Source organism: Sprattus sprattus (genome assembly GCF_963457725.1).
Source record: "Sprattus sprattus genome assembly, chromosome: 13".
NCBI classification, from domain to species: domain Eukaryota; kingdom Metazoa; phylum Chordata; class Actinopteri; order Clupeiformes; family Clupeidae; genus Sprattus; species Sprattus sprattus.
The window spans coordinates 14,390,933-14,401,277 of record NC_137911.1 but is presented as its reverse complement, the minus strand read 5'-3'; the positions used below and the strand labels follow the sequence as shown (position 1 = coordinate 14,401,277).

The 10,345-nt window shown below is 46.1% G+C and overlaps 2 protein-coding genes across 2 annotated transcripts; both read left to right on the top strand.

Moving 5' to 3' along the window:
* Positions 1–563: 563 nt before the first annotated feature.
* Positions 564–3,062, top strand: cyp1c1 (cytochrome P450, family 1, subfamily C, polypeptide 1). Its single transcript, XM_080849791.1, has one exon. The coding sequence runs from the start codon at positions 889–891 to the stop codon at positions 2,470–2,472; it is 1,584 nt and encodes a 527-aa protein (XP_080705917.1). The 5' UTR covers positions 564–888; the 3' UTR covers positions 2,473–3,062.
* A 2,563-nt stretch (positions 3,063–5,625) lies between these two features.
* On the top strand, positions 5,626–7,985 carry LOC308373970 (cytochrome P450 1B1-like). Its single transcript, XM_080849654.1, has one exon. The coding sequence runs from the start codon at positions 5,914–5,916 to the stop codon at positions 7,489–7,491; it is 1,578 nt and encodes a 525-aa protein (XP_080705780.1). The 5' UTR covers positions 5,626–5,913; the 3' UTR covers positions 7,492–7,985.
* The last annotated feature ends 2,360 nt before the right edge of the window (positions 7,986–10,345 follow it).

Genomic DNA, 10,345 nt, shown 5'->3' with positions numbered 1-10,345 from the left:
ACGAATAAAAGGGACCGGTCCAGTCGAACATGCCGTGGAGTAATTACGCAATACTCAGCAATGTTTTAAACATTGAAGTGTATCTACACTAATCAACTAGCGTATGCAAAATATGGCTTTCTAAAACAACCGTTCGTAGAAAGCTGGGCATACACCGCAAATAAACCAAACTTGTATAACAAACCTTAAGAATATTTTCTTTCCTAAATGTGCCCAAAATGATCCGCGTAATACGCACATCAACTGACTCAAGCTATGAGAAACTACGTCAGAAAGTAGCCCGATTTCCACAAATATCAGGTGGTAGCTGTCCACGTCTGCCTCTCCGGTGAGAATAGCACAACAGCTTTGGTCTACAATCGATCGCCCAGTATTACTTAAACTGTTGCGCCTTCGCTCGCTTTCGGAGCGCGCCGAAGACGAAGAGGCTGTAAAAGATAGTGTAATGAGGTCTCGAGGTCTACCACAATGGGAGGAGTATGAGAATAATACCGAGCCCGGCCCCCTGCGCAGCAAACATATATAAAAGAGAGTGGTAAAACTAACCAGGCACAGAGAAGTGCGTCAGCAGGAACAGAGAGAGACAGCTTTAAAAAAAAGTTTAGTTTGCTTTCGTGTCTATCTCCATCACGCAATTTATATGTGATTGCAACTGGTCAAAGGAAATCCGTTTAAAATTCAAATATTATACTATCAAGACATTTTTTTTATTGTACAACATGGATTTTTCGTCTTTGCTTTGAATTTGAACCTGAATTAAATCAAAACTCAAACTTTGTTTAAACTTGCTAAAAAAGGTATTCTCTCATTGATTATATTGTTCTATCTCAAACAAGAGGAACATTTGACACTTTCAGCCACCTACAAGAGATTTAGTGGCCCAGCACCATGGCTCTGCTGGATTCAGATTATGCATTGAAAGGCAGCAGCAGCATCATCAGGGAATGGAGTGGGCAGGTTCAGCCAGCTCTCATTGCCTCCTTTGTGTTCCTCTTCTGCCTGGAAGCTTGCCTGTGGGTGCGCAACCTGAGACTCAAGAGGAGGCTGCCAGGACCCTTCGCCTGGCCAGTGGTGGGCAACGCCATGCAGCTGGGCCAGATGCCCCACATCACCTTCTCCAAGCTGGCAAAGAAGTACGGCAATGTCTACCAGATCCGTTTGGGCTGCAACGACATTGTGGTGCTGAATGGTGACTCCGCCATCCGCCAGGCTCTCGTCCAACACAGCACTGAGTTTGCTGGCAGACCGAACTTCGCCTCCTTCCAGAATATCTCTGGGGGCAAGAGCATGGTGTTCAGCAGCTACAGCAAGCAGTGGAAGATGCACCGCAAAGTGGCGCACTCCACGCTGCGAGCCTTCTCCTCGGCCAACAGCCAGACCAAAAAGGCTTTTGAGCAGCATGTGGCCGGAGAGGCCATGGAGCTCGTCCAGATTTTGCTGCGCCTCAGCAGAGATGGGCGTTACTTCGACCCAAGCCACGAGTTCACCGTGGCTGCTGCCAACGTCATCTGCGCCCTCTGCTTCGGGAAGCGCTACGGGCATGACGACCCAGAGTTCAGGACCCTGCTCAGCCGGTTGGACAAGTTCGGGGAGACGGTGGGCGCTGGAAGCCTGGTGGATGTCATGCCCTGGCTCCAGTCGTTCCCCAACCCGGTGCGCAGTGTCTACCAGAACTTCAAAAGCCTCAATGATGAGTTCTTTGCCTACGTAAAGAGCAAGGTGGTCCAACACAGGAACACCTTCAACCCTGAAGTGACAAGGGACATGAGTGATGCCATCATCAACGTCATAGAGCATGGGAAAGAAAGCACACTGACCAAAGACTTTGTTGAAGGCACGGTGTCAGATCTGGTAGGTGCTGGGCAGGACACTGTCTCCACTGCTTTGGACTGGATAGTGCTGCTGTTAGTTAAATACCCACAGCACCAACATGAGCTGCAGAAACACATTGATAATGTGGTCGGTCGCGACAGGCTGCCCTCCATCGAGGACAAGAGCAGCCTAGCATGCCTGGAAGCCTTCATCTATGAGACCATGCGTTACACCAGCTTTGTGCCTGTCACCATCCCCCACTCCACTACCTCGGACGTCACCTTCGAGGGTCTCCACATCCCCAAGGACACCGTCGTGTTCATCAACCAGTGGTCTGTCAACCAGGACCCCCTGAAGTGGAAGGACCCCCACATTTTCAACCCGTCGCGCTTCCTGGACGAGGACGGCAACTTGGACAAGGACCTTACCAACGGCGTCATGATCTTCTCCACGGGGAAGAGGAGGTGCATCGGGGAACAGATCGCCAAGGTGGAAATCTTTTTAATCACGGCCATCTTGCTGCACCAGTGCACGTTTGAGCACAATCCCGCACGGGCTCTGAGCATGGACTGTTCCTACGGGCTCACTCTGAAGCCCCTCCACTTCTCAATCACAACCAAACTCAGAGGCAAGCTGCTCGGCTTGGTGTCACCGGCATGAAAAAGACTGCAGCTCAACTGACTCCAGGCCAGAAAGGACTTTTAAAATGTTTTAAGTTGCTCTTGTTGCAAATCCTTTAACAGTGAGTATTAGCAAATCTGCACTGAATGCTGTTTTATATTTAAAAGATGTTATGATCGTTTTCACAGTTTAGATTGAATGTGAAATGTATGGTTTAATGTGGATGAAAGATAAGTTACATGACATATCGGTTCAGGTAGATTTAAAAAGCTCAAGAAGGAGTAAATTGTGGATGCCTAGCTTGCGGGTTATATTCAGAAGCCTGTGGTGATTTTGTAACAATATAAAACATTGTGTTGGTTCACCAACCTGCATGCATCTAAAAATATTTCAAGGATTTATATATGAAGTGCGAAATATGTATAAGTTATGTATAAACCTGCATTTGTCTTTCAAGCAGGTGTATGTGAAAGTTGTTATGCTACACCTGAGGGTACACTGTACATGTTGCAAAGAAAAGACTTTGTTTTAAAGTTCACAAACATTTAAAAATGCATTTATTATTTACGTGAGATCTCTATGTCTATTCAATATTTGTAATGAATTATATGTCAGGTATTGAAAATGTACTTTTTTTAATGTTTTATTTGTCTACTGTACACTCAAGAGCACATATCATACCTTTATGGGGAAGTCCTCAGAGGTCATCCATTTATGACTATATCTTCTGAGGACATTTATTAAGTTTCAGGAAAATAACACACAGGCAGCATTGTTCTAAAAGGTAATCAAGATATGAGAAGCAAAATGTGAGACAAGGTGTTGATGTTGAACTTTTTTAGCAGAGAAAGATAAATTGTGTGCTCTCAAACATGAGGCACCTCATTCAATGGCCAGTTATGAATGAACTACGTTCTGTTGAGGAGAATGATAGAGGAGAGAGAGAGAGAGAGAGTGAAATAGAGACATAGAGAGAGAGAGAGAGAGAGAGAGTGAAATAGAGACATAGAGAGAGAGAGAGAGAGCTTAGACACCAAATCTATAGCCCCCTGTTTCTTATCCAAACAGTTCTCACTTCAAACCACAACCTAAACGTAACTCGCAAAAGATGAGAAGAGAAAAAAACTCCCAGGAAATGTCGAGGCATGACTTACACATGTTTTCACAAATGGGCTTTTGCTTTTGTTTACACCCTTGGGGCTTTGCAAACTATCTGGAAGCCATTTCGCCTATGCTGAAATGCATGCATTCAGGAATTCATAAACTTGTGCGTGAAGCCAATAAACACAACCACTTATTGAATGTCCAATGTAAGCAATCACCACAGATGAGGATTTTGATGATGTTGTTGTGTTTATATGTTTTTTACTCTTTGAAAATAAGCTACATAGATCTGGAGTGAATAAAGAGGCATTTTAAAAATACTTAAAGATGCAAGAGACTTTTTGTGCTATCTCTCTCTCTCTTCATTTCTCCTGAGAATGCAAGTGAATCAACCCTGGAGAAGAAAAACCTCTTTTCAAGTACATTGTTAACCTTTGTAAATCCCACCCAATTGGAATTGAGTTTAATTATACTAAGTAAGTGCAATTTGGTAGAGCAGTGCACAGCTTGTGCATTACTGTAAACAATCATAAAATCCTTGACACCCTCCAAAAAAGTTCACTGCTCTATGGATTCCTGCAGAAGGCCTTCCATCTTATTCAGACATAAACGCAACAATTTAGACGCATTCACCCACTTTTGTCAGCACTTTGTACGCTGTGATGTGGCATTTTTGTATCATTTCTGCTCTTTTGCTTTTTTAACATCCAAAACCAAGCATATGAGAAGCACATAATTAGATTCTTCACCACTTTTCTACTCTTTTGTGTTTTGCCATGCATAGCCCTCGAAAATGTTTGGCTGTAAAATACATCTTTCATTACCTTCCAAAGCCATTTTAGTAAAGCCACAATGCTTAGAATGAAATTATACCATTAGGTTTATATACAAGTTATACAACATTACCATCACACTTACAATAGTGTATAAAGGACATTACACTTAAGTGTATTTCTTCTTAAGCTGGGCCATTAGGAAAACAGCATTGTTTACTAGTGCATATCTGATTATAAACAAGGATAAATTTAGACATGGGATCTAAAAATGGGCCCTTAAACACTGAGATAGTCAGTGGTGGTGAACGGCACTGGATTCCATGTGCAGACGCTACAGAACGACCCTTTCACCCCCTACCTGTAGTCTACACCACCTGTTACATCTGATCTCCGATATCAACAAGCAAACTGACCCTCTCAAGCCTTGAACGGATTTCTGAGGTTCAATTTCTCAGTACACAAATCCCCCTGTGTTTCCCAAAGTAACTGAGTCTTACATCGACGCCACATTAGTCATGAGGCGCCAAAATGACAGAGTGAAACATTTACGCCTGAACTTTTTCCAAGTTCAAATCCCCACACAAGAGACCTGAAAAACTTAAGGGGCACTGTACATTTTCAGACTCCCCAATGGAGCTCACTCCACACCGTGTTCTGTCTGGATACACAATGTCTTAGTTATGACAAGAACCTGAGGCAGGCTGAGAGCCGGTTGTGTGTTATGTTCCCAACTGAGCAAGGCTTCCTATGTTTCATCCTTGCCTAGGCTTCACCACCGTGAGTTTTCCTCTGCTTCCTACCTCCACTCTCCAGCCAGGGGCAGCTTTGAGAGGCCTGACAGAGAGCTGGAATAAGATGTGTGAGAGCTGTAAGGTCCTAGCCATAGCCACAATCGGAAGAGAGAAGACGAGTAAGGAGAGAGTGAGAGATGGAGAGATACAGAAAGACGGTGAGAAAGAGAGAAAGTTAGAGAAAGGGAGAGAGAGATATATGGGAGTCCTGGGGTCCTTATCCTAGCCACAATGGGAGGAGAGAAGGAGAGAGGGAAAGAAAGAGCGGGAGATAGAGAGATACCGAAAGAAAGTGTGAGAGAGAGAGACAGAGAGAGAGTTAGAGTCAGAGAGATTGTGAAAGAGAGAGAGAGCGAGAGAGAGAGAGAGAGAGAGAGAGAGAGAGAGAGAGTGGGGGGGAAAGAGAGCGAGAGATACTGAGAAAACCTGAGCGCTTAACCACTCCCACAGCCAAGATATATAAGGGAGAGTGTCAAGGCCGAGATCTACATTCCTCTAATTTGGTCATCTGTGGACGGACACCGCTCCACTGCAAACCACTCACCCTCATCTTCCTGAACCTCAAGCCAAGGCGGGGGAGTGAGGTGTGAGAGAGGGGGGAGAGAGAGAGAGGACACATCTGAGAGAGTAGGGGGGTGTTTCTGAGAAACTTCGTCCATCCACTTTTTGGGATTTGTAGAAATTAATCTTTTCTTTACTATTGCTGTGAGCTGAGCAAGAAGAACACATTTTGATTGTTCAAGTGCTTGAACTGCATTTAGGCTGAAAGGAAAGCTTTTCACCAGTAAGAGTCGTGTATCTGGATCACTATGGCTCTGCTGGATCCAGATTATGCAGTGAAAGGCAGCAGCAGCATCATCAGGGAATGGAGTGGGCAGGTTCAGCCAGCTCTCATTGCCTCCTTTGTGTTCCTCTTCTGCCTGGAAGCTTGCCTGTGGGTGCGCAACCTGAGACTCAAGAGGAGGCTGCCAGGACCCTTCGCCTGGCCAGTGGTGGGCAACGCCATGCAGCTGGGCCAGATGCCCCACATCACCTTCTCCAAGCTGGCAAAGAAGTACGGCAATGTCTACCAGATCCGTTTGGGCTGCAGCAACATAGTGGTGCTGAACGGGCACTCCGCCATCAGGAAGGCTCTCCTCCAGCACGGCACTGAGTTTGCTGGCAGACCGAACTTCGCATCTTTCCAGTTTGTGTCAGGAGGCAACAGCTTGACGTTCACTAACTACAGCAAACAGTGGAAGATGCACCGGAGGATCGCCCAGTCCACCATCCGGGCGTTCTCCTCTGCAAACAGCGAAACAAAGAAAGCCTTTGAGCAGCACATCGTGGCAGAGGCCACGGACCTGGCGAGGTCCTTTTTGAGACTCAGTGATGATGGGCAGTACTTCAACCCCGCCTACCCACTCACTGTGGCCGCTGCCAACGTCATCTGTGCCCTCTGCTTTGGGAAGCGCTACGGGCACGACGACCAAGAGTTCAGGACCCTGCTAAGCCGGTTGGACAAGTTTGGGGAGACGGTGGGCGCTGGAAGCCTGGTGGATGTCATGCCCTGGCTCCAGTCGTTCCCCAACCCGGTGCGCAGCATCTTCCAGAACTTCAAGGACCTCAACGAGGAGTTCTTCTCCTTCGTCAGGGACAAGGTGGTGCACCATCGTGAGACCTACAGCCCTGGGGTGACCAGAGACATGAGCGATGCCATCATAAAGGTGATGGACACGGCAGATGGTGATACTGGACTCACTGGGGCTCACACTGAGAGCACAGTTTCAGATTTGATCGGTGCAGGGCAGGACACTGTCTCCACCTGCCTGCATTGGAATCTACTACTCCTCGCCAAATACCCCAACATCCAGGCTGAGCTCCAAGAGAGCATCGACGGGGTGGTCGGCCGCGACAGGCTGCCCTCCATCGAGGACAAGAGCAGCCTAGCATGCCTGGAAGCCTTCATCTATGAGACCATGCGTTACACCAGCTTTGTGCCTGTCACCATCCCCCACTCCACCACCTCGGACGTCACCTTCGAGGGTCTCCACATCCCCAAGGACACCGTCGTGTTCATCAACCAGTGGTCTGTCAACCAGGACCCCCTGAAGTGGAAGGACCCCCACGTTTTCAACCCGTCGCGGTTCTTGAACGAAGACGGCAGCCTCAACAAAGACCTTACCGGCAGCGTCATGATCTTCTCCGCAGGCAAGAGGAGGTGCATCGGGGATCAGATCGCTAAGGTGGAAGTCTTCTTGTTTACAGCAATACTCCTGCACCAGTTTAATTTTGAGAGAGACCCCACAAAGGAGCTGAGTTTAAACTGCTCATATGGGTTAACGCTAAAGCCACTTGACTACAGGATCTGTGCCAAACTCAGAGGGAAACCCATTCATGTGGTATAAAATCCACTTTCTACTTTAACAACGCTTACAACGCCCACTTTAAGACTACATTAACCAGCAAACAGTGTTCAGCAGAATCGCTCTGGTACAGTAAAATGTAAGCATATAATATTTTACCAGATTATAAATATAATGAAGGTTGTTTATCACTTGTGATTTGTGATGAAATATTGAATTATGTTTACCATGTATTGTGTTTGAAGCACATGTGTGCTCCTTTGAGAGATATTAATTTAATTATTTTCAAACTCATAATCTATGTATTACCAAAAAATATACACATCTATTACGAATGTTTACATGGCATCTTGAGTCTGAGTAAGTGGTTGAAGTTTGTTTTAGGTCGTTTGTCTTCATCAGAGCCTTTAGTCACTGCAGCAGGCAAGCAACTTGATAAATGACCAAGAGAAGCATTCTGAGGGTATCAAGACGTGAGTCAATGCTCCTTGGAAAGTAATGCAATATCAAGTAAATGCTGTCATGTGGTGGCTTAAAACCACAGCACACAATAAAGAATGTAACAAACTATCTGTTGTTAAGTAGATTGGAGTATGTTATTTAGACACACAAAATTGGCATATCTAAACTAGTCCAAAGGAATGCGCCCATGAAAATCGTGGCGCTGTTGCTATTGTGATATGTAAAAAAGTGGTCTGCAATGTTTCTCTTTCATGCTTTCTTCACAAAGAGACTTTATCTTCATTAATAAATAAATAAATAGCACAACTACTACTCTTTTAAAACCTAGCTAGTAAGAATTTTATTTTCACATCCTTAGGCAAAGGAGCAGATATAACATTAATACTACAACACATAAAACAAAATGACCTGTCACAGGGTTTGAATGGCATGTCTCCACAGTGTGTCACACCTATGCCTCAAAGCAGAAAATACCAAAACCGCCTAAAACTGACGCAGAACCACTTTAAAGAGTCCCAGACGTGTTATGATAGCTTACGTTGTCACGTCTGAGTGTCCACATGACGGATTGATGTCCAAGTTGAGAAAAATTTTCTCCCACTGTCACACATTACGGCAAGCCAGGGGTCTGTGTAGTCTAATACATGTAGCTGTGAGAGCAGTGGCAAATACATAACTTATGGCTCTCTATCTGACTCAGATCCCTTCCTGTCATGGATCAAGGTAGAGTCACACGACAGAAAAGCCTCAGGTGCGAAAGGAAACATATACCTTACGCGATGCATGTTTATTGACCGAGTCCATTTAAAGGGCAAGTCCTGGAAGAGAGTCTACACTCGTGCTTGTTTTGAGTAGCGTGTGGGGTGCTCACAGCAGGGGTGTGAGCAAACAGAGGGGTGGAAACAGCAATCCCAATGTATCAGCCCAGGAATTCTACATGCGCTCAACAAGTTGACATTTCCACAAGTCAGGGACAGAGAGCACAGAGATTTCATTTCCACTGACAAGTGAGAACCCCACACATACACACACACAACCCCCCTCCCGCACACACACACATACACACACAACCCTCCCCACCCCGCACACACACACATACACACACAACCCTCCCCACCCCGCACACACATACATACACTCACAACCCTCCCCATCCCGCACACACACACATACACACACAACCCTCCCCATCCCGCACACACACACATACACGCACAACCCTCCCCAAACCATCAGATATTGATGCAAACACACACGCTAATATTTGTAAATGAACACCGATGATTATACATGTGCTTCTGTACATACGTATATATACACACACACACACACATACACCAACAAAAACAACAAACAATAACTAAACACACTCAGTCATATGTGCACAGATGTGCTTACGTCCACACACACACACACACACACACACACACACACACACACACACACACACACACACACACACACACACACACACACACACACACACACACACGCACACACACACACACACTTAGATGGAGTTATGTGTTGCTTCACTGGCCACAGGAGCAAAATAGCACCGATGTTGAACTCTGAGGGAGGCTTGTTTTACATTGGCCCTAATGCAAAACAGAGTGACAGAGAGAGAGAGCGAGAGGGAGAGAGAGTTTTTTTTAACAGTGCCCTTGACAGTTGCCTGGGTTGGAGGGGGCAGAGGGGGCAGAGTGGCCCGGCTACGTGGCTAAGTTGCAGATAAAACCAGACCCCCCACCCCCACTGAAGAGTACACACACACACACACACACACACACACACACACACACAATTATTAACTCTCTCTCTCTCTCTTTGTCTCACACACACACACACACACACATACACACACACACACACACACACACACACACACACACACACACACACACACACACACACACACACACACACACACACACACACACACACAAAGTTCTCCTTCCAGAGGGCTGCTGTTCTCTCTGGCTCTGTTCTCTAGCCGTGGCCCAGGGGTCTGGCGAGTTTCACTCCTAACAGGAAAAAAAGAAGCTGTACTGACGGACCTTTTTATTTTTTCCCACTGACCGTTGTTTCTACATGTAGTGCACGTACGCACAGCCCTAAAATGACCTCTCTCCCTTTCTCTTCCCCTCCCTATCTCTGCCCTCTCTCTCTCTCTCTCTTTCTTTCTCCTTCTCATTCTCCATCCTTGGCAACACTAACTCACTCTTCATCGGTCCGGGGTGTCAAATAAACATGGAAAAACTTTCAGTCACAGTTTAGCATAAAAGGAAGCCATTGACAGAGCTCAACAACACACACACACACACACACACACACACACACACACACACACACACACACACACACACACAGACACACACACACACACACACACACACACACACACACATACACGCACAGCTACACACACACGCAC

What these genes read in the sequence shown, in the direction of transcription:
- cyp1c1 (XM_080849791.1), top strand. Translation starts at nt 889, where the DNA reads ATGGCTCTGCTGGATTCAGATTATGCATTGAAAGGCAGCAGCAGCATC.
- LOC308373970 (XM_080849654.1), top strand. Translation starts at nt 5,914, where the DNA reads ATGGCTCTGCTGGATCCAGATTATGCAGTGAAAGGCAGCAGCAGCATC.